Source organism: Myxocyprinus asiaticus, chromosome 30, assembly GCF_019703515.2.
Source record: "Myxocyprinus asiaticus isolate MX2 ecotype Aquarium Trade chromosome 30, UBuf_Myxa_2, whole genome shotgun sequence".
In the NCBI taxonomy this organism is placed as follows: Eukaryota; Metazoa; Chordata; class Actinopteri; order Cypriniformes; family Catostomidae; genus Myxocyprinus; species Myxocyprinus asiaticus.
Genome location: NC_059373.1, coordinates 37,718,047 through 37,741,780, shown reverse-complemented (window position 1 = coordinate 37,741,780; position 23,734 = coordinate 37,718,047). Strand labels below are relative to the sequence as shown.

The 23,734-nt window shown below is 36.3% G+C and overlaps 1 protein-coding gene across 1 annotated transcript; it reads right to left on the bottom strand.

Annotated features, from left to right (window-relative positions):
• Window positions 1-1,591: 1,591 nt before the first annotated feature.
• LOC127420746 (serine/arginine-rich splicing factor 4-like) lies at window positions 1,592-18,531 on the bottom strand. The gene is made up of 6 exons (XM_051663268.1): window positions 18,378-18,531; window positions 17,364-17,506; window positions 13,159-13,268; window positions 12,823-13,031; window positions 12,562-12,627; window positions 1,592-3,046 (listed from the first exon to the last, which is right to left on the bottom strand). Exons 1-6 carry the CDS (start codon window positions 18,482-18,484, stop codon window positions 2,605-2,607), a joined length of 1,077 nt encoding a protein of 358 aa, XP_051519228.1. The 5' UTR covers window positions 18,485-18,531; the 3' UTR covers window positions 1,592-2,604.
• Between the last annotated feature and the right edge of the window lie 5,203 nt (window positions 18,532-23,734).

The window sequence follows — 23,734 nt, the reverse complement described above, 5'->3', positions numbered from 1 at the left end:
GTAATTTTGCAATATATGTAGGAAATCATGAGCACTCACATTAAAATGAAGACTCCAGTCATATCAGTAACCTTATAAAACCTGTTTTATTCTACATGGAGAGGGTCCCCTCATGGAGGCTGTCATGTTAGAATCGCATGACAAGCTGAATAATACTTGCTTAATCTCAGTAACCGTCCTGCTGTCGGATACTTTCACTCACTGATTAAAATAATCATGGCTGACTGTGAATACTACATCTCTACAATGGCATCTGAAACTGAAAACTAGTGATTTTAAATGACGCTGCATCCAAGCCACTAGGTGTCAGTTTAAGTCCAATATGACACAACGACAAAAGTTACTGAGTGCACCTTTAAGTTAAATAGTTACGTTCATTCTATCAGTTTTCCCAAGCAACGACTGGGCGGTGCCCTGATGATTCTAACTGCCCATTGTCTTGTTTCTGGTTTCGAGACGCAATGTTAAAACAACCGAAACGAGCGATCCAGTTATTTGGTGTTATTTGGAGTAAAAATGTATAACAGGCTCAACTTGTGCAGTTGTTGGCTGTCATATAACTCAAAGTAGTTAATGATATCAACATAACTAATCTTGGACCATCGCTTCATGACATCTACATACTCATGTGAGGCACTGTCAAAAAACAAAACAAAAAAAAAATCGTCATCTCGACAAGTAACGGCACTATACAGCCACATGTATTTTGACAATTTTTACAAATGTAAGACTCTAAACATCACATTATCCACTAAGAATAAATGCCACTGTAGACCGGACGTTTAAAACAGGCGAATCACACTTCCGTGTACAGGAAAAAGGTGGATATAACACCAAGTAAAGTATACTTAAGTTTTGGAGACATCATTACTCAATTCAAATAAGGCAACAAGTTCATACAGTCAGTTACATGTCTTCTCCGTTAGCAAAAATAGTTCCAAAAAAGGCAAAACATCAAGTGCAACTCCACTCTCTGCACTGCACCCATTTGATCTTGTGGTGTTTCATTTGTAAACAAATAATTTTTTAAACAAACTGTTTGTGAATGAATCATTCTTGTTTACTTCCATTGTTTCAGTGGTGAACGACACAATCTACTGAATCAGTTGAGTCTATGATTGAATGACTCATTCATAACATACAAGATGCTCATTCATCGCCACCTACTGGTGTAAATATGCAATCTTCTGAAATGGTCATTGAACGAATCAGGGAGAGAAATAAAAATGAACAATGAATTAAAATCCCCACCACAATTTGGAAATACACGGACATGGAGAAGCAGAGTGATACAATCATACAATCAGCGCAAGTGATGTTGGACTGTATATCAGCACTCTTGGAATGCCTCTCGCCCAGTCAGATTCGAGGGCTGGAACGAACGGTTGTATAAAGTACCATATACAACCATAAAAGTTGTCAATACAACTTGTGTATCTCATTCCATCTGAAGATATATGATTTAGGTGATGAATGGACTGAAATTGAAATAATAAATTAACCTTTTTAAAATTGACATTATAACACCGCGGATAACTTGCCACAAAAGCATCTTTTCAGATTAACTAAATAGACAACACATTCAGAGGCAGTCTTTTTTTTTTATTCTTGTACATTAAGAAATTCATAGTAAAAAGATCTTATGGAATAGCATACAGTCTGCCCATCATTACAAATGTGGTAAGTTTCTAAGATATACAATGCAGAGATTAAGACATCTATTCTGGGATCCCTTTTAGGTTGTCTTAATTTATGAATAAAATATACAGGTAAGCCATATTCCAAAAAAAAAAAAAAAAAAGGAAAAAAAAATTACTAAAAATGATGAATAAGATTAAAGGAATATTCTGGGTTAAATACAAGTTAAGCTCAATCGACATCATTTGTGGCATAATGTTGATTACCACAAACATTTACCGCGACTTGTCCCTCCTTTTCTTTATATAAAAAAAAAAAAAAAAAAAAAAAAAGCAAAAATGTGGGTTACAGTGAGGCACTTACAATAGAAGTGAATGTGGCCAATTTTTGGAGGGTTTAAACAGAAATGTGAATCTTATAATTTTATAAAAACACTTTAATTCTGTTAAAACTGATGTATTATTTGTGCTGTAAAGTTGTTTAAATTGTCATTTTTCAGTTGTTTTAGAGTTTGTTGACATTACATCGTCATGGCAACGAAGTTGTAAAATTGGCTATAACTTTATATAGAAAAGTTTAGTAATTTAGTAATGTTTACATGCATATCCTTTCTGTCTTGTGGCTATACTTTTGAAACAGTGAGTATTTTAACATTCAACAATTGGCCCCCATTCACTTCCATTGTAAGTACCTCACTGTAACCTCAATTTTTGCTTTTTTAAAGAAAATACATTTTTGTAGTAATAATGCCGCAAATTCTGCCAATTGAGCTTAACTTGTATTGAACCTAGAACGTTCCTTTAATGACACAAAATACTGACAGAGTAAGAAACAAGTAAATACTAAGATTAAGGAAGCAATTTCCCAAAAACCCTATGATCTACTTGGAAAACACAAAGGATAAAAAAATACTTAAATGTAATATGCTTTGTAAAAGAGAAATGAATGCCAGGATTACATTTAGATTCATGACCGAGACCTTGAGCGAGATCGGGAATAAGACTGTGAGTGTGAACGGGAGCGAGATTTGGATCTGGATCTAGATTTCCTGCGCAGCTCAGCATCTGGTGGTGTTTGTGACCGGGATCGAGAATGAGCACTAGAACGGTGTGCCCTTTCTGCCCCTCTGCCTTCACCATCGCTCTGGGTTGCCTCCCGAGTCTTGGATCCGGACTCCGTGTAGACATCCCTATTGTTCCCTGATTTGGATCGAGATCTGGATCGAGAATAGGAGCGGTCCCTCTTGCTTTCCCGTTTGCTCTTTCTGTTCTGGGGGCTGCAGCTCTTGCTGTTATCTCTGCCACTTTCATCTCCTCTGCTCCTGTGAGCTCTATTACTGTGCTCCTCTGCCTGACTGCTTCTGCCCTTCCGGCTGATTGACCTGCTGCGTGATCTTGAGCCTGAGGGTCTGAAAAGGAGAACGGACAATTTAGGAAAAATAAACAGCACATCAAAATCAAGACTGAAGTCAGAAGCACGTAGGAATCGTAGTGCAAGAGGTTTCTGCTGCTCAAGTTTGTTGAGCAATGACTGCCCTCTAGTGGACTCAAAATCATCAAAACTCATTCTACATCAAGCATAATCAAGACAATGTAAGAGGAAAGACAGAGCAGAGAGAAATAGTAGAGAAATGAATGGGAGAAATCACAAAGCTCAAACATGCTGGACCAAACTGAACAATACATTTTGAGCCTGGTTCAACCTGAAGAAGCAACTTTATAAATGTCTGAGAAGTGGGCGATTTAAAGAGTTAACCGGTATATCAGGTTTACCAATTAATTGGTGCCGATTGTTGCTTTTTGGAACTATCAGTTATCAGGAAAAATCTATGCAGATATATTTATTTTATTATTATTATTTTTTGTATTCCTCTGTGGCCAGCGCTGGAGAATTCTACAGTGTTTGTTTGTTTTTAATGCCATACCAGCTTCTATGGCTATTTCCATGGCGAGAAATGTGTAAGGAATTTAAAGGTTTTTAAAATCTATTTTTCCTAAAAACTCTCAAATTGCGTTCGGTTTGACTTTTAAAATTTTCTTCCAGAGTGCTGACTGAATAAAAAAGGCTTCTCACGGGGTTAAGACCAGTACAGTCTAATAAAACATGTTTCAGGGATAATGGATTCTGGCAGAAGGTACATGTTGGTGAATCTTCTTCCAATATTAAAAACTTGTGTCATCCTGGAGTGACCTATTCGACAGCGGGTGTAGACGATCTGGTCCCAGCGATTTGAAAACAGAGAGGAACTTCTTTTGCCAACAATAGGGCTGATTTAATGGAGTTTGTTCATGGTGCATTGATCCCACTCAGTTTGCCATTTGTTTTTAATATATGAATTTATTATGGGTTTTAGGTCAGTGGGAGGCATTGGACACTTTTTGAAATCCACTGATAAGGCCTCTTTTGCAACAGTGTCTGCTTCCTCATTTCCTGGGATTCCACAGTGTCCAGGTACCCAGCAGAAGCAGATATTTGAAATTTTGGGCCTCCAAATCCAGCAGCTTGCATAGAATCTTTTCAAGCATTGGGTGATCATTTTTTAAAGATGACATTGCCTGAAGACATGACTTTGAATCTGAAATGATCAGAAAGTTTCTCTGCTGCATAGTCTTTATTAAGTCCAGTGCTAAGACGATAGCGTTTGCCTCTGCTGTAAAAATTGAGCTGTGATTGGGGATGGATATTCCTTTTTTTTTTTTTTTTGATGGTTGATCACAAATGCAGATGATACAGGATCATCAGATTTCGATCCATCTGTGTGTATATATATATATATATATATAGGGATATGTGATGGAAATATTTCTCTAATGAAAAGGAGTTGTTGAAAGTAATTTGGGTAGGTTTCAGATTTCTTGTTTCTTGTTAAGTCTTAGATTAATTCTACAGTGTAAATGCGGCTTCTAGAAGTGAAATAAAAACAAACACTGACTGACAATATTCAATCATATTTTTATCCCCATTCAATGCATATTTTATTATTTTAAATAGATAATCAAGAGTTCTTAATTGAAGTGAGAGCATAAAAAGAAAAATGCAACTTTATGGAAATGTGCCCCTTTTCTTTTTTCTTTTTCGTGTAAGAGTGAATTAGACATTTCTACAGGCATAAATCTTTGTACAAGTATATATATAGACACATGCCATAAAATCAGTGGATATGCTCTAATTAAAATATGCTTTTTACAGTGGACTTTAAAAAAAAAAAAAAAGGGCAGATTCAATTAATATCAAACTATATATATATATAAAAATAAAACTAAGAGAAACTTAAGTGTACATTGCAATTGCATTATTAGACACTATACATACAGATATAAAACATATTGAGTGCTGAAGTTTAAAATCTCAAAACTATTATTTTCTCTGGCTTCCGTTCAGTCTCTACAAGTATACTTGTCGGCAGCTTGCTGAACGTCCAGGTTCTTACAGTCTCTCTCGTGTTTAATATGTCCGGGACATGCGTTGCATGTAATGAATAAGCATGCACTGCTCTACACAATCAGTTTCTGTGCAAGGATGTGCAGTCGAGTCAACCATGCACCTCCTGAAAATTTATATATGCCAATTTTAGCCACAAAAAGTGGGGAAAAATATTAGTGAAGTTTTGCCATTTGTAGAAAAATGCCTCCATTTGTTCGTTCTTGGCAGGCAGCAGATACCCTAACCCGCCCCCACCCTAACAACATTTGGCTGAGTAGCCTGCCAGGAACAACTTGAGACACCTTTCTCCCATCACGTGGTTTAAAAAAAAAAAGAAAAAAAAAGACTGCGTTAATTTGTCTACGCGTTAAACAAAAAATATTAAATCGCAGAAATTCACGCGTTACATTTCCCAGACCTAATATACACACACACACACACTAGGGCTGGGCAATAAGACGATGTATTCGGATATCGACGATACCAATCCCAATTACAAAGATCCCAATGCTGATTGTGAACAGACGATGATCGACAATATCAGGAAATGGCAAAATCATGGATCCGGGAAGTCGGCAAATATATTAAACAGTGGCCAGGGTGTGAAACCCGCCACCTGCAAAAGGAGACGAGGCTGAATCCAGTTCGCAAGCTCCTCGTCCAAATGTATTTCGTGTGGGTAATTTTGCTCATCTACCCACAACAGGTGGGCGACCTGTAAGTTGTCTTGGAGTGACACATGACAAGAAATGCTGTTAGTCACAAAGACATGCGCTTGAACAAACTCACTTTATTATATTTTTAAGAACAGACAAAAGAAAAGCAGTCAATGCTTGTGTCTGATTCACTGTTTGTTCAGAGGCGTGCAGCACGAGACTGTCATGTGGAACACGTGCACATAAATAGTTTCCACTCATCTGAAAACTGTTTGCAAGAATAACGTCATCTAGGAGAATGCTGCAAATTATCTCCAATCATCTCGGGAGGATTAGGGTGGGGGCAGGTTAGGGCATCTGCTGCCTGCCAGGAACGAACAAACCCAGGCATCTTTCTACAATGGGCGAAACTTCACTAATAACTTTTTTAGGACTTGAATTTGAACATGTTTACTTGAACTTGAATTACATCAAACTTGAAATTGTACGTGGCACGAATTCAGATAATTAAATTCAGATAAAAAATGTTAATTCACTGATTCAGGTTTTATATTCAGATTCAGGTAAATTTGACAAAAACATCCAGGACACTCAGAAAGAGCAATCGAGCCAGTATGTAATCAAACTCCTTGACCAATCACAACATAGCTCACAATTCACATTTGGAAGAGGAAGGGTCCAAGAGCCACCACTTCTCTCTAGTGCAAGTTACCTGTTCTACCCTGATGCAAACTCCAGAGGTAATTAGTGTGATTAGTAAACTGTTCGATGCATTAAATAAAACCCTGTATCAGATATCCTCAACACTAGGGGCCGGATTCACAAACAATTTTCTTAAGAAAATAAATAAAGTTCTTAGGAGCATTCTTGCTAACTTCTTATAATTAATTCTAAGTGCAAATTTTTATTATTATTATTCTTAAGTTCTCAAATATTTTCTTAAAAACATCTTTATTTCTTTTTAAGAATAAAATGAATGACTTGACATTGTCTGATTATACTAGCCTGCTCATGAGGTTGCCTTGTCTATTACAACAAATACAATACCTACACTGGTAACTCATAATCCAGTAAAATCATTAAACATCTTACCTTTTGGGATTTAAAACAACTGGTAATCCTAACTTTAAGATGTTATTTACAACGATTTGTGTTTTATTTGTATTTATTTCTTTGAGAATTTGAATTCTCTTCAGGTATTTTCTTAAGAACAATCGTAAGAAAAAAGATAAGTAGTTTATTAATAACAATAATGATATGCATCATAACAGAGACATTTTTATTGATAAGTCATTCAATAAACTATGGAAGAAAATATAACTGCAAGCAGCAATGATTGGGGCCAAGTCCCGCTGGCATTAACAAAACGCAACGCAAATATCTCTGGTACATCAGAGGCACAATGACCATGTTTACATGCACTTAAAAAAATATTCCAGGTTCAATACAAGTTAAGCTCAATCAACGGCATTTGTGGCATAATGTTGATCACCACAAATATTAATTTCAACTCGTCCCTCCTTTTCTTTAAAAAAAGCAAAAATCGAGGTTACAATGAGGCACTTACAATGGAAGTGAATGGGGGCCAATTTTTAGCAGGTTTAAAGACAGAAATTTGAATCTTATAATTTTATAAAAGCACTTACATTAATTCTTCTATTAAAACTTAAGTATTATTTAAGCTGTAAAGTTGTTCAAATCGTAATTTTTTTTTTCAGTTTTTTAAGGGTTTTAGGTTTTGTTGACATTACATCGTCATGGCAACAAAGGTGTAAAATTGGCTATAACTTTACTCAGAAAAGGTTAGTAAGCAATTATATCACACAAATCATGCTAGCATGCATATTGTTTATGTCTTGTGGCTATAATTTTGAAACAGTGAGTATTTTAACTTTGAAAAAATTGTACCCATTCACTTCCATTGTAAGCGCCTCACTGTAACCCAGATTTTTGCCATTTTTAACCCTGTAAAGCCTGACATTTGAAATTTTCTGACATATGAAATTTTCTTCCTCTCCTTGGTCTATAAATATGGATTGAAATGCATCAATTCAATTCAGCACATCAAATACAATTTTAATAAAATAATTTTTTATCATATGTATTTTATGCACCAAACACTATATTGACATTTTAATGGGGAAATTGTAAAACATTTTCACTGGGTCTCAGGAACTTATGGTAAGATGACATCATAATAGCTTGTTATGTAATAATGAGATATTTATAATGACAGAGCAGGCCGCATATATAAATATACACCAAAATATTAGTTCACACTTTAAATATATCTTATAAAAAGTATATGTCAGAATTTTCAAAGCTCTGTGATTTTTTTGATTTTTTTTTATAGGCATGAATGTAATGTAATGGTGATTGAGAGATATACCTCAAAAGCATGTTGTATCATATTTGATGCATGTCATTTCAACATGCTTTTTCAATAAAATATACAAAATTTTAACCAAGCATAAGTTGCTTATATTCAGCAAATACTCATTTTAAAATATCAGTAACAATATCATCATTAGTCACTTTTACTTTATTAAAATAAGCTGTCATTTATCCCAACATAAGGGTCATTTTTTGCGGAAGTCCGCCACCATTTTAAATAGATCGATATAAACACTGAAACCATTTTTTTTTCTTCACAAATAACCACTAGATGGTGCCATAAGCATGTGAAACGTACATACCATATGTTTTTTCTTTTGTTACTTTTTAGCTTGAACAGAGAGTGAAGCAGGAGCCGTCAAACATTGTGAATCATATTTGATAAATACAGCATTATAGGGTTAAAGGAAAGAAGGGATGAGTCGAAATTATTTTTGTGATATCAATATTATGCTACAAATGCTGTCGATTGAGCTTAACTTGTATTGAACCCGGAACATTCCTTTAAGAAAACTGTTTATTCCAAGGTTTTAGCAGAAAGCGGCATTCTGAAATGCCATGTAAACAAGAATGCTGATTTTCTTACGCCGTTTAAGGGATTAAGAGAAAGCGGTTTAACACCTAGGTTTCTCTTGGAGAATGCAGCTTAATGTGGCCATGTAAATAAGCATAAGCAGCATTCTGAAGGGTGTTTGAAGAGTGCGCATGCGTGAAACAGACTGGGATAACAAATGTCATAGGATGAAGCCCAACAAGTCAACACAAAGGAAAGAATTCAGCATTTCCAGCAGTACAGTGGGAAAATCATTTACACTATACACTTTACTCATTTATACATGGCAATTTAAAATATCGACTGTCCCTCATGTTCACATACATGCACTGGGGGAATCCCAGAGTTTTATGTAAGAGGGAAAATCCACTATAGCATCGCAATTCCGCTGCAGGTCGCCATTGAAAGTTAAGGGAAAAAAACAGCAGCAACTCTGGAATATCTGGAAATGAAGCGAAGCAACAGAGAATAAAATAGCAAAGTCTTCCTCGGATTCCATGTTTGTTATTTACACAAGCGTCATGGGAAAATTACGTTGCTGTGGAGAAAGCCTCTTATGACCGAGCCACATGTATGCGGGATTAAAGAGTACACCGCTAATTTATTGCATACAAACCAGAACACTATTTTCTCGCAAAAATATACTTTCTTGCAGTAAACCGCTTTCTGGTGTCCATGTAAACATAGTCAGTGTTCAGACTAGTTGAAGTGGGGTTTGTTCAGACAGTCTTTTGAACCGAAGCCCAGTGCTTTAACCACTGCACCACACAACTGACAAGTGTGAACAATGGCAAAGACACATTCCAAGTTGAGAGAACTATAATGTTTGTGGAGAAAATAGTTTCAGCTAAGTAGTTTTGAATTGAAGCAGGAATTATGCAGTGATGTATGGCCTTCAATGTAATAAGTACAATAAGAAGACTCAATGGTCAACAGAAATACAATTTTTAAATCCGTTCTTTGCTGGACTCGAACTCACAACCTTTTGAGTCACAGTCCAATGCTTTAAACCACCGGGCCACACAGTTCACACATCTCAACCATGCCAAGGAGACATTCCAAGCTGAGAGTACCAAACAATTGGACAAATGGTTCAAAAGATACACACAAAAGAAAAGGGAATTTGACATGGTGGTGCCGCTAGAGTTTATCCTAGAAACCCCAAATTTTGTCTTAGGGCTATTCATACCCACTAACAGTGTGCCAAATTTCAGCATTTTCCTATGAACGGTTCATAGGGCTGTCATAGACTCCCACAGCAGAGAAATATTAATAATAAGAAAACGTATTTGCCCCTAATAATGTAAGCTGCTTTTGACTCAAAATAATGAGCACATTTAAGTGCACGTTCTTACACCTATTATGCTTAATAAGTCACCAGTGTGAAAGGTCATGTAAATGCCTTAAACGGTTTTCCTGTATTTGTTAAAAATATTTGGCCAATATTACCCCGATATGCCCTGCATGTAGGGTTGGGAACTGAGAACCAAGGTTCCATTCTTTAAAATACTGGAATCATATGATTGTCGTGACTTTCGGTTCCGTTAACGGTTCTTCTGTGTGCAATTTTCCACTGTCCTGAAATACTCTGACAGTGTTTCCAGTAGCAAATTTCAGCAGCATCGTTGCCATTTACTGACAGTGATTCCCGATCTAACGACTCTCAAGCCAGCTCTTTTGAATCTAAAACGCAAAACATACAGCACTCCCATTTGTAGTCCGGTGTACAAGTAATCTTACTCTGATGTGCAAGTTATGAATGTCCAACCTGAAATTAAATAAGAACTGTTGAAGTTTCACAAGGCTGAAGTACAACATTAGGCTACACAACACAGTCTAAACTGTCTCTAGAACTGTAACTGTTTATTTAATGATGACCTGTGTCTCTATAAAGCAGTGTAGTTACTGACTGGTTGTTCATAAGACAATGTATAATTTAAGACACACAAGTTTTGTTGTAATAAGTGGAATTTTATCAAAAAATTAAATAATGAAAAATGCCATCACACGTCTTGTTGGTTTAGATGTGTTTATTATGTTATTTTATATTTATTATAATATTTATATTTTATATCTATTATTGGATTCAATATGTCTCCAAGGCTGTCTACAAGAATTGTATTAAATTTATTTCTGATTTGTTATATCTGCTCTGTAGAAATCTGAAATGATCTCATTATTTGGTAACAGACAGCAGAAGGTAGTAAATACAATAAAAATAGCATTTCTCATTTTCAGATTATTATTTAAAAAAAAAGAATTACTGGAATCGTTACTGGAACTGTTAAGGAACAGGAATTGTTAAGAGGAATCGAAAAAGTTAAAATTCCTTACGATTCCCAGCCCTACCTCCATGTTAACACCTTCACCAGCGTTCTTACCAGCTTTTCCAATGTCAGCAAGCGTTGTGCCCATTCCTGTTTACATTTTGTCAAAAGCAGAGAATAATCAAATGATTTCAAATCTCATGCAAATGTGGATTTCTTACAGTGCCTACGTTTACATGGACACCCGAAAGCGGCGTATTGTGAGAAAGCAGCGTTCTGGTTTACATGCGTCTCTGTCAGTAAGCAGCTTTCTTCAGAGCAATGTAATTTCCCTGCAACGCTTGTGTAAATAACAAACATGGCATCCGAGGAAGACTTCCTATTTTATTCTCTGTTGCCTTGCTTTATTTCCAGATATTCCAGAGTTGTTGCTGTGTTTGTTTCCTTACCTTTCTATTGTGACCTGCAGTGGATCTGTTTCAATAGTGGGGTTTCCCTTTATGTAAAACTCTGGGATTCCGTCAATGTACCAGCGCATATACATGAATGTGAGGGGCCGTCGATATTTTACAGTGGTGTTTATAAATGGGTATAGTTTATAGTCTATGTGCTTTTCCCACTGTACTCCCAGAAATGTTTTGTTGACTTGTTGTTGGGCTCCATCCTATGACGTTTGTTCTCCAGTCTGTTCCACGCACAAGCGCACTCTTCAAAAACCTGTTAGAATGCTGCATATGTGTTTACATGGCCACAAAAACAGCTTTCTCCAGGAGAAACCTAAAGGTGTGTTAAACCTCTTTCCCTTAAACGGTGTAAGGAAATCGCCATTCTCGCTTACATGATGGTTCAGAATGCTGCTTCCTGCAAAAACCCTGGAATAAACTGTTTCCTTAAGTGCATGTATCAGGGGTCAGTGTTGGTTTTTTGAATGAGCTGATTTTTGTTCAGCATGCTCCTGTGAATGTAAACATGCTCAATGTCTGAAGTAAAAGTAGGCTTATCACACATTTAAAAGATTTTGAGATTTTTTTATTTATTTGAACAGTAATGTGAACTGAAATTTATCAAATATAAATAATAATAAAACCGCTTCAGCTTTGTTTTTTTAAATTTAAACATAAAACGAGGTTTCTGCAGGGCCTGGATACCGTAGCTCAGCGAGCAAAGATGCTGATTTTGAATCCAGGGTGTGCTGAGTGACTCCAGCCAGACTTAAGCAACTAATTGGCCCGGTTGATAGGATGGGTAGAGTCACATGGGTTACCTTCCTCGTGGTCGCTTTATGGTGATTCTCACTCTCGGTGAGGCGCGTAGTGAGTTGCGTGTGGATGCCACAGTGAATAGAGTAAGCCTCCACACACGCTCTTTTTCCGCAGTAACGTGCTCAGCAAGCCACAAGCTAAGATGCGCGGGCTGACTGTCTCAGAAGCAGAGGCAACTGAGATTGAACCTCCGCTACCCGGATTGAGGCGCAACCATATATTTATAACAACTAGCCTTGGTAGCCTATAAATTTGGTGTTCCCTATAATGGACCATAATACAATTAAATTTTTCCACAGAGTTCCTATGCTGGATAATTGAAGTCTTCAACCGCTCAATTTAGCATTTATGAGTTTGAGTTTGCCTACCGTGAGTGGCTGCTGGTTCGACTGTGGCTTCGGCTCTTGCGAGATCTCCTGCTCCTAGAGCGAGACCTAAAGGAAATGTGCATGAAGCCAGATACTTTACACACATGCTCTCTAGGAAACTCTGAAGAAACTGTTACTATGAGAAAAGTTAATTTAGCCAACCATTAATCACAGACATATGACATAAAAAGTTGCCTCATCATGTATGTTACTTAATTAAATGAACCCTAAATTCAAAATTTGTCATGCATTTGTTTGCACCTGGAAGCACTGCGGGAGTAGGAATGCCGGCGTCTGGCACCAGGCCGGTCCTCGATGAGCCGAATCTTCCTTCCATTGACCTCTGTGCCGTCGAGTTTGTCCAGGGCTCTTTTCATGTCCGAGTACTGCCTGAACTCTATCACACCCTCGTTCTTGCGGCCGCTATTAGTGTCTGCATATGTCACTTCACCAGCCTGACGCATGTAGTCCTGGTATGAAACAGTGACACATATCGGGTCAAACCCCGAATCCGAAATATGAGCAATAATAATAGTGAAGCTCACCTTAGAAAATACAACTTAAAACCTAAATGCTGGTAGTAGTGTGTTTGCGTACCTTCAGGTCCTGCCAGCTGCAGCGACTAGAAAGATTTTCCACAATCAGTCTGTAATCTGTGCGTGCAGGTGCGCCATGCCTGTCCCCTCCTCCACGTGCATACCGGCTACCTTCAGAGTGATGAGAATAAGATGTCAGCAAGTCAGCATGGCCAAGAGATAATACAGCCACAACACTAATCTTTAAGACAGAAATTTGCAATGAATTACACTTTTCTTTTTTTTTTTTTTTTTTACCCTTCAACTTAATCTATAGTATCATTTTTAATGAACTGAAAATATTTCAAAAGACTTTAAATAACATACTTACGCTGTACTTTTTAATCTTGGTAATAAAGAGAAAAAATATATTTTAAAAAATCAACCAAAAACATTACAGGCACCTAAAAGAGCTTAACCCACATCTCCTAAACCCATTGGCATCCTCACCACCCGGCTTATTGGGAAAAGTGGTCCTCATTCACATTGGCTCGCTCTAATGGTCGGCCCAGTTTGGTCAAAGAGCCGCACACATGGGAAGGGGAGACACCATGGCCAGCAAAAGGGGCAGGCAGTCAGACTCTTTTAATAAAACATTAAGGGTTAAATTTCTAGAAAGTTCAAACTGTACACAAAACACCAAATGAATTATGAAAAAGTGCAAAGCAGATTAATAAAACTTTCTATACATCTATTATTATAATAGTGGAAGAGTACTAAAGTCTGGGTGGGGGAACAAGCCCAGAATTTTACCTTTCACCAGTCTTAAAATAAAGCAATAAGGAAAAAAGTAAAGGGACACAACTTTTAAAACTATGATAATCCACCATTTAAAACCAGAATGAGTGCTATAAAATTAGAACAATAACAAAAAACAAATGTTTAATTTAGTGCTGTCGAAGTTAACGCGTTGATGCAAAATTCATTTAACGCCACAATTTTTTTAACGCCATTAATACGTAATATGACAGTTCATGAGAAGCGAGTCAATTCACGCAAACGCCGCTAATATCACATGCATTGCCATTGGGAAAACAGATGGTGGGAGACATTGTACGGATACCTGTGTCAAGAACATGTCTGCAAAGCACAGACAGAATGAATGAATGAATGAATTAATTAATGTTACATTTATATACCCCTTTTCTGACACTACACTCAAAGCACTTTACACAGTGAACAGGGGACTCTCATCAACCACCACCAGTGTGCAGCATCCACCTGGATGATGCGACGGCAGCCATAGTGCACCATTACACTCACCGCACACCAGCTATTGGTGGAGAGGAGAGAGAGTGGAGTGACAGAGCCAATTAATGGATGGGGATTATTAGGAGGCCATGATGGATATGGGCCAATGGGGGGAATTTGGCCAGGACACTTGGGTTACACCCCTACTCTTTACAAGAAGTGCCCTGGAATTTTTAATGACCACTGAGAGGCAGGACCTCAGTTTAACATCTCATCCGAAAGACGGTGCCTTTTTACAGTATAGTGTCCCCATCACTATACTTGGGTGTTAGGACCCACACAGACCAAAGGATGAGCACCCCCTGTTGGCCTCACTAACACCTCTTCCAGATAGAGCTCCTAACATTGTAACATCATTGCAGTGACAAGACAGCTGCCATTTGAACACCAGCCTTGCACTGCGAGGCACGGTGTGAGGCAAAAGTTGCGAGGTGTGGAGCGAGCGCGAGGCAAAAGTTTCTAGGCGCGGTGCAAGCGCAAAGTGAAAGTGTGAGCGTGAGGCGATCGTCTGTGTTCTGCTACTGCTACTGGGTCTTGAATAACATATAACGTGTGAGTAAGGGCAGCCGGTGGAGTTTCTGGTGCCCCAAGCAGACTGCGTAATATGCGTATAGGGAGCGGCGTTACTGATTACTGGCTAACGGAAACCCTGCTGCTGTCTCCAAGGTTCTGTCACAGTGTCTCTGTTTGATAGTGCACTAGCCAATGCAGAAGTTGAAGACATTGGTGGAACTCTGCAGGTAATCTACATTGTCATCAACCCATTTAATCCCACCGGTTACAATGGTGACCTGGGTCTAAAAGGAGTTTTTGATGTATTATACACAGAGTTGTCAATTGTAAATGACAGTGCAGACTTTTTTGAATGTCTGTCAAATCTCCATAAAAAGAAATAAATCCTGTCATAATACACTTACAACTACCACATTTTGTACATAATTTGAATTGAGTTGTGCTGTGTTCATTTTCTGTTGTTCAGCTCTGTTGGTGGGGTAGGTTTTGTGTGGATGACTGAAAATTACATCTGGATGAAGCATATTTTGTCCACTCATGTTCATAAAGATATTGCGATTAATCACGATTAACTACAAAAAAATTATACGATTAATCACGATTAAATATTTGAATCGTTTGACAGCCCTGGTTTCTTTAAAAACAGAAAAGAACCCTAACTGAAGGATCACCCATTAACATAATTCTTAAGATTAACATCCAAACAATTTTGCTCTATCAGAAAGCTGAACAGCAACTGTTGTTACACAGTACATTATAATAGATATAATTTCAGGCTTCTCATACAGATATTGGAGACATGCTGTTACATCCTGTTTTTAGATTTAATTTAGAATAAACAGGACAACGACTAGAGAAACATAAATATCAATGATGACATTAACACTAGGGATGTGCGAGACTAGTCGACTAAACGGTTCTGATGCTGCTAGTCTATGCTGGAATTACTAGTCGGTTAATATTTTTCCCCATTAAACTGTTCAACATTTTTACACATTTACATTTGGCTTTATATTTTGACAAAGGCTGTCATGTTAATGTTAAATTTTAAATATAATTAATAATACATGCTGACTGCACATCATGTTTAGAACAATATAATAGGTTTATTGTACATTTCTCACAGGCCTATTTTTTTATAACATCAAAATTGTAACTATTGGTTAACGTTCTTTACTGAACAGCTGTCATATTAGAGGCTAATGCATGTCGTGAAATATGCGCAACTTTTCGGTGCATTTTTTTCCTCACTCGTCAATTTGGCTTACCTGTTCATTATTTTCAAAAATGTCCTGACTGTTTTAATACATTAAATGACTTTTACTTGGTGAATTCTGTTTAGACCAGTCTATTAGGGTTCTATTGGTTCTGAACTATTCATTCAATTGTTTTCAATAAATGTATTTGTTAACGTTGATTCAGTGAATGTGTCATGTTCTATATTTAATGTAAAATGCTGCCGATAAATGTCCCTTTTCTGCAGAATTTAGTGTCGGATTTGGCTGTTGGAATAGATTTAGTATTTTAATTGGGTCCCATAAACAATGTTTCCTGAGGGTTTCTTTCTTTTTAGATTAGTCGACTCCAAAATTTACGTTTAAACGTCAGAGAAATGAGTCGTTCTGCACATCCCTTATTCACACGCCTGTAGATATATATACATGCCAGTGAATCTGTAATATGATCAGTGTTTCACTCAATGAATTTATGGATGGAACTGCACACGATGTTGAATCCATAAATTTGAGTGATCTATAAATCAGATCTCACCGATGACACCGTCAGTAACATTTATCAGCCATTGTAGTTATTATTACTAAAATTAATTAGTCAATCAAATGGGATTGTCAAGTACCAAACTAGAGATCTACTGATACTGGTTTATTCTTACATTTTTGACACAATGATAATTAGCCTAAATAATCATTGAACAACAATAAAAACAATATGCATCATGAATAATTGAATAATAACAACATTATTGTTATCAAATTAAATCAATTTAGCCAGATTATATGGTCTAACCGATTATCTAGCAGAGAAGCCTGAAAAATATTATGTTTTGGTACAATCCAACATCTACCAATGGAGAAAAGGAGCAAGATCCCTAAAGGCTCGGTCACATTCACGCTTGGTGAAATTCCGCAAGTGAAATATAGTTCCCTCAATGGGAATTCCTCAATTAGGAATTTTGTCTGGTGGACTTCTGGTGGCGAAGAAATTCCCTTACGCCAATTTCGCATGAGGTTAGAGTTTGTTGAATTTTGAGACACAAATTTGCATCGTTGTCCAATAGCAAGTTGCTAGGTTTGGCAGTAACATCTGTGTGGTCCCTTCATACGCAGCAAATGCAGGTTTCACACTAGCCTCTTCATCACATGAGAAACTTCACTATGTAAGTGACCAAGCCTTTAGAAACAGAAGCAGTGGACATCATAAAGATTAAATAAATGAATATCTTACCTCTAGCGGCTCTGTTGCCCCCATCACGACGCTGTCCTATGGTGTGCTCAACTACAACTCTCTTTCCACAAAGATCTTTGCCGTTAAGATCATACACGGCATCATCTGCATCACGGGGGTCATCAAACTCTACAAAGCCATATCTAAAAGAAATAAAAGATATAGGAATGTGAGGAAGAACATGCATGTGAAACATTGTAAAATTCACAAACTAATTGCTAAAAAAATAATATCGGCTATTTCAGGTGTTCACTTGGAATAATGTTGGCACCTTCTACTAAAGTAAGTATTAATGGTTAAAGAAGGCATTTTGTCCCATTTAAATATACTTTTTACTTACAACAATAGATTTAGTATATAAAATAGCACTAGCTCATGAACCAAATGTATTTAACATACAAGAAAAATTACATGTATGTTATAAACGACATAGCAAAATATATAAAACATATTTACGATTATGCATCATTTCTGGTCACTACAGAAATGAAAGTAAATCTGCAATATTGACTATCTTTGCACAAAAGGAAATACAAATACTTATGACATCCATGTGCAATTTTCGATTCAACCTTTAACTCGAATTACTTGAAAATGTTAAGTTAATAACGGTTTATTGGTTAGAAAAGTGTAAAATAAAGTCGTTTTTGTGGTCCCAGACTTTTATACCCCATTGCAAACATAATAAACTAAATATGAGCTAGATTTCAATTTCACTGAATGGGACTCTTAACAGGTAAAATAAAACACTGACTCCAGCAGGCCAGAGGGCAAACAATGGGCTCAGGCTGCTGGGCTATTTCATACAAGAAGTTATTTACAATTATTGATTACAAACCGATAACCTTTGCAATTGTGTTTAAGCGTGATTCGTCATCACGAAGGGTTTTATTTTATTTATAACGATAACAGATGTACGTCAGCAGAACCATCAGTTTGTCCTATTTAAAGACTCAATGGCCTAGCTGTTTCGGGTGCACATTTAATTCACTCAAATGATGAGAATAAGATTACCCATTTTTCAGGTCCACTTCCAGAATCTTCCCATAGCCTCTAAAAAACCTTTCCACATCTTTCTCCCTGGCGCGATAGCTCAATTTCCCCACATAAACTCGAGACATTTTCCCGGTGCAGCAGCAGTTCAGCGTGGAAAAACAGCAACAGCCTCTGTGAGATTCATAATAAAAGTCTTGGGAGATTCATAATAAGAGTCTTGTGAGATTCATAATAAGAGTCTTGTGAGACTCATAATAAAAGTCTTGGGAGATTCATAATAAAAGTCTTGGGAGATTCATAATAAGAGTCTTGTGAGATTCATAATAAGAGTCTTGTGAGATTCATAATAAGAGTCTTGGGAGATTCATAATAAAAGTCTTGGGAGATTCATAATAAGAGTCTTGGGTGATTCATAATAAGAGTCTTGGGTGATTCATAATAAGAGTCTTGTGAGATTCATAATAAGAGTCTTGGGTGATTCATAATAAAAGTCTTGGGTGATTCATAATAAGAGTCTTGGGTGATTCATAATAAGAGTCTTGTGAGATTCATAATAAGAGTCTTGGGTGATTCATAATAAGAGTCTTGTGAGATTCATAATAAGAGTCTTGTGAGATTCATAATAAGAGTCTTGGGTGATTCATAATAAGAGTCTTGTGAGATTCATAATAAGAGTCTTGGGTGATTCATAATAAGAGTCTTGTGAGATTCATAATAAGAGTCTTGGGTGATTCATAATAAGAGTCTTGGGTGATTCATAATAAGAGTCTTGTGAGATTCATAATAAGAGTCTTGGGTGATTCATAATAAGAGTCTTGTGAGATTCATAATAAGAGTCTTGGGTGATTCATAATAAGAGTCTTGTGAGATTCATAATAAGAGTCTTGGGTGATTCATAATAAGAGTCTTGTGAGATTCATAATAAGAGTCTTGGGTGATTCATAATAAGAGTCTTGTGAGATTCATAATAAGAGTCTTGGGTGATTCATAATAAGAGTCTTGTGAGATTCATAATAAGAGTCTTGTGAGATTCATAGAGTCTTGGTTGATTCATAATAAGAGTCTTGTGAGATTCATAATAAGAGTCTTGGGTGATTCACAATAAGAGTCTTGTGAGATTCATAATAAGAGTCTTGGGTGATTCATAATAAGAGTCTGGTGAGATTCATAATAAGAGTCTTGTGAGATTCATAATAAGAGTCTTGGGTGATTCATAATAAGAGTCTGGTGAGATTCATAATAAGAGTCTTGTGAGATTCATAATAAGAGTCTTGGGTGATTCATAGTAAGTGTGTTGTGAGATTCATAGAGTCTTGGGTGATTCATAATAAAAGTCTTGTGAGATTCATAACAAGAGTCTTGTGAGATTCATAACAAGAGTCTTGTGAGATTCATAACAAGAGTCTTGGGTGATTCATAATAAGAGTCTTGTGAGATTCATAATAAGAGTCTTGTGAGATTCATAATAAGAGTCTTGTGAGATTCATAGAGTCTTGGGTGATTCATAATAAGAGTCTTGGGTGATTCATAATAAGAGACTTGGGTGATTCATAATAAGAGCTTGGTATTTTTCAAAGCAAAAGTCTCAAAATTGTGTGCGGTTGTGAAATTGTGGTCAATTCCACACAACTGCATGGAACCGATTCTTGCTTTTCTTAAAATATTTGACCACTTAATTTTCAATCTGGCTGGTGCATTCAGAAAATGTTCCCCAATTAAAAAGTTTTATAGTAAAGAAATCTGTAAATCTGTTGTGACTTTTTGTGTATTCTCCATTGATATTTTTTGTGTGGACTATGATAGTTTTGTATCACATAGCCTACATTAGATATAAGTATATGCAGAGTAAATATATATTTGCTGTTCTTTCTTTTGGTGTTTAACATTGAAAAATTTTCACAAAAATCTAACATTTAATTAAATAATGGAAAGACAAAAAATATTAATATAAAACTAATATTTTTGCCAAATTTAGGCTATGTGAAGTTTAAAGTGACTGTGGTAGGTAGGCCTACATCCATGTTGTGGTATTTGACATGTCTTAATATAAAGTGGTAAAATCAGGGAATTTCTACTTCACACTTTTTCCTTTTTTTCTTACTTAAAAAAACAACATTTTAAATTTATTAGGTAGTTATGTGTACAATATGTATTTTTTTAAAACATCTGTTAAAATGAAATAATTGTGATGGTTGTTTTGCTTTTTAAATTGTGTTCACTTAAAGGTGCAATATGTAACATTTTTCATGTAATATTCGCCTTTTTATTTATTTTTATTTTTTTTGCCAATGTGTGAACAGCTTGTAACGCAACTTAAAAAATTTGCCCTTCCCGGACTTCCTAGGTTGCCTATTCATGCCTGTAGACTGATTTTCATGCGAAGGGAGCGGGTCGCTTTTGTCGGGAAAATCCAAAGGATGTGACATTTATGCACGCTCCCGGGAGCCTTGCCTCAGTGTGTCTCTTCCGCTATTCAACAGCAACAACAAACTGCAATACTTGGTAACGTTATCTTAGAGATGGAATCCAGCAAACGTCCTGCTCCCAGCACAACACAGACTCCTACACAAACTCAGAGTATGCCAAAAAATAAAAATAAAAAATAATAAAAATAAAACATTTATCTACTGAATCCCATCTGGCTAAGCGGGAACATGATCGTGGTCGAGCGAAAACTAGAGTGAACATCAGCAGGGTGTTTGATTCCTGGAGGGACCTTCGTTCGGTTTTGGGAATCAAAACCGACCCTGAATTGGCGTTCTTCTTATTGGACAGGTAAGCTTACATAACTGCAAAGCATGTGAAATATAGTGCCAAAATGATTGATCTGTGTAATTTTAGCTAACTTGATCTTGCCTGCTAACGATGACGAATTGCAAGTTACCTTGCTTCGTAACTTTCAAATAATTTCAACGATCTTCTCTTTATACTAAAAGTCAGGTTAATGTCAATGCTAATCTGTAATTATTCAGCAAGGTAAACTACAATAACACATGAAATGAATGCTAGACAATGTTGAAGATAATGCAAAAAGCTCCATTCATTAGTGTAACGTAACTTGGTTATACAGAAAATATATACATTCTATTATTCTAAAACAACAGTGCATCGATATATCAAAATGACAGTTGTGATGGATCAATACTGAATTGTGTCAACATATTTATAATGTACAGTCTATTTTATAAACAACTACTGTCATCATACACCAAATTTAGCTAACAGCTATTGATAAAGCTGGCTAGCTAGTTAACGGCGACATAGGCTATCGTATAAATCAGGCTATCAGTCAATGTATCATGCAAGGAAAAGTGATTACAGTCTCGCATAGTCAGACCTATATCCACACTTTGTTCTAGCCCTTTTCCAGCACTGGAGAGTCAAATATAATATACAGTCTCAAAGTTTGTAGTAAAATAATCATAACTGTGTACTTTAAATTTTGCTAGCTCATCTGTCAGCATGATGTCAGTGAATCACATTCAGTCTCTTTGTACGTTACGTCATTGTTTTGGTCGATGCTCGCTCGCTCGCGTTCCTATGGAGTGTGTGCACGAGCGCGAGTATGAGCAACAGGTAGCTGGCTGCAGTTCACTTAACGGCCACAGGTGTCATTAATAACAAGGGTTTCTGAATCTTACATAGAGCACCTTTAATGACTTGTTGACTACGAATTGAGCGACAAAATAAAAGAGGGTACGTGTATTATAATTTAAGGCACCACAATAGAAAGATCAACATTATATTTAATGTAAAATCCACACAATATACATTATACAGTATGCCTATATCATACAACCCAAAAAAAGTGGCAGAGGTTTCTTTCATTAAAGCATAATTTATTCTTCATGACCACTTTCCACCCTCTCTCTGACCCTTAGAATGGACCCTGTTTACATATTTTGATGACACATTCTAGCCTTAATTTAGTAAGGTTAAAAAAAAAAAAAAAAAAAAAAAAAAAAATCATTATTTAATCTATATTTCTATCACTATTTAGTTTGTGTGTTATTTTACCCTGGCATTAATCTTTATAAAGAAAAAGAAAAAATAAAGCAAACTAGATTAAATAAAACTTTTAAAGCAAACTAGTCAACAAGTCAACATTTCTGCAATGAGGTTTCAAATAAAGCTTCTAAAGAGTGACAGTAAATTTTAAATCTCCCTCTGATCCCAGTGTTGTGCTGAAATTTGTGAGGGGTAACAGATTTTGGTAACCTCTAATGTAACGTCAGGTTTGGTGACCCTGCTGTTTCTCTATACTTTGTCATATACAGCAGGAATAAATCTATTAGAGGATAACACTGAAGAGATTAGACATCACCTGAATAAGTTTGGTGATCATTAGACACACTTAGTTGAAATTAAAGAGGGGTTTGACATTAAGCATTGTCATGTGGTTGTCCTCTGGACAAGTCAATTGGTCATTCAGTGAAAAGGTCAGAGTAAAAAAGTTACTTGTCTGGAGAGAAAAAAGGACATTTAAGTTACATGCTCAAGTGACATGTCAATGTTTATGTTAAATATTTTTCTAAAATGATGAACGATGCCCAACCTAATAGTGTACCTATGAAATCAACTCAATTCTATGTGACAGAAATGTAAACTGCACTGGCTAGGGGAGGAGACTATTGTCATTTGGTAATTATTTTATGTTATGTATGGTAGTCAAATAAAGAAAAGTCTCCATGCCATCGTTTACAGCAGGAGTGAGATCTACATTCATTGCAGCAAGATCTACCATGTACAATAAAGGCTATACGTTATCACAATACTAAAAGTTCAGTAGCCGGTAGTGGTTTCAAGTTCTTAAGTAATTATTCAAGACTACTAAACAGTCAGTAATAAAATAACAATAAAAAAACAGCCATGAATAGAAATGCATTAAAAATAATAGAACAAGTTAAGAAAATTCTGTGCTTTTTTTTTAACAGCTTTAAAAGTTTTAACAGCAATAGGCTATCAAGAATTCAAGTATTCAAATAAACATTCAGAATGAAATGCAACATCAAACTACTATTGGTCTTACTGTATGATTATAATACATTAATATTTTTTAAAGCTACTAAAGTTACCCAGTCAAGAACAGTGAGTGTTTTCTCGTTTTCTTGTTATGTTTGTTTGATTATTATAATGACACACTAGACAGCAGCAGGTCTATTCGCTATTGTTAAGTCCCACATTTTAATACAAATCTGCTTTTTTCTCCACTGTTTACGTTCACTTTAGACATCACTCTCTGTGTTTACATGAATACCTCACCAAGACAGGCATTTTGGCGTAATTTTGAAATGTATTTGACCATTCAGGAGTGCATTAGCGCGAGCATTTTCATAACACGCACATGTTCAGCGCACACACATATGCCGCCTGTC

Excerpts from the sequence above, each read along its gene's own strand:
- LOC127420746 (XM_051663268.1), bottom strand. The coding sequence starts at position 18,484 with ATGTCTCGAGTTTATGTGGGGAAATTGAGCTATCGCGCCAGGGAGAAA. Across the intron at positions 13,032-13,158 it reads GCAGCTGGCAGGACCTGAAG|GACTACATGCGTCAGGCTGG; the intron begins GTACGCAAACAC and ends GTTTCATACCAG. Across the intron at positions 3,047-12,561 it reads CGAACCAGCAGCCACTCACG|ACCCTCAGGCTCAAGATCAC; the intron begins GTAGGCAAACTC and ends TCTCCTTTTCAG.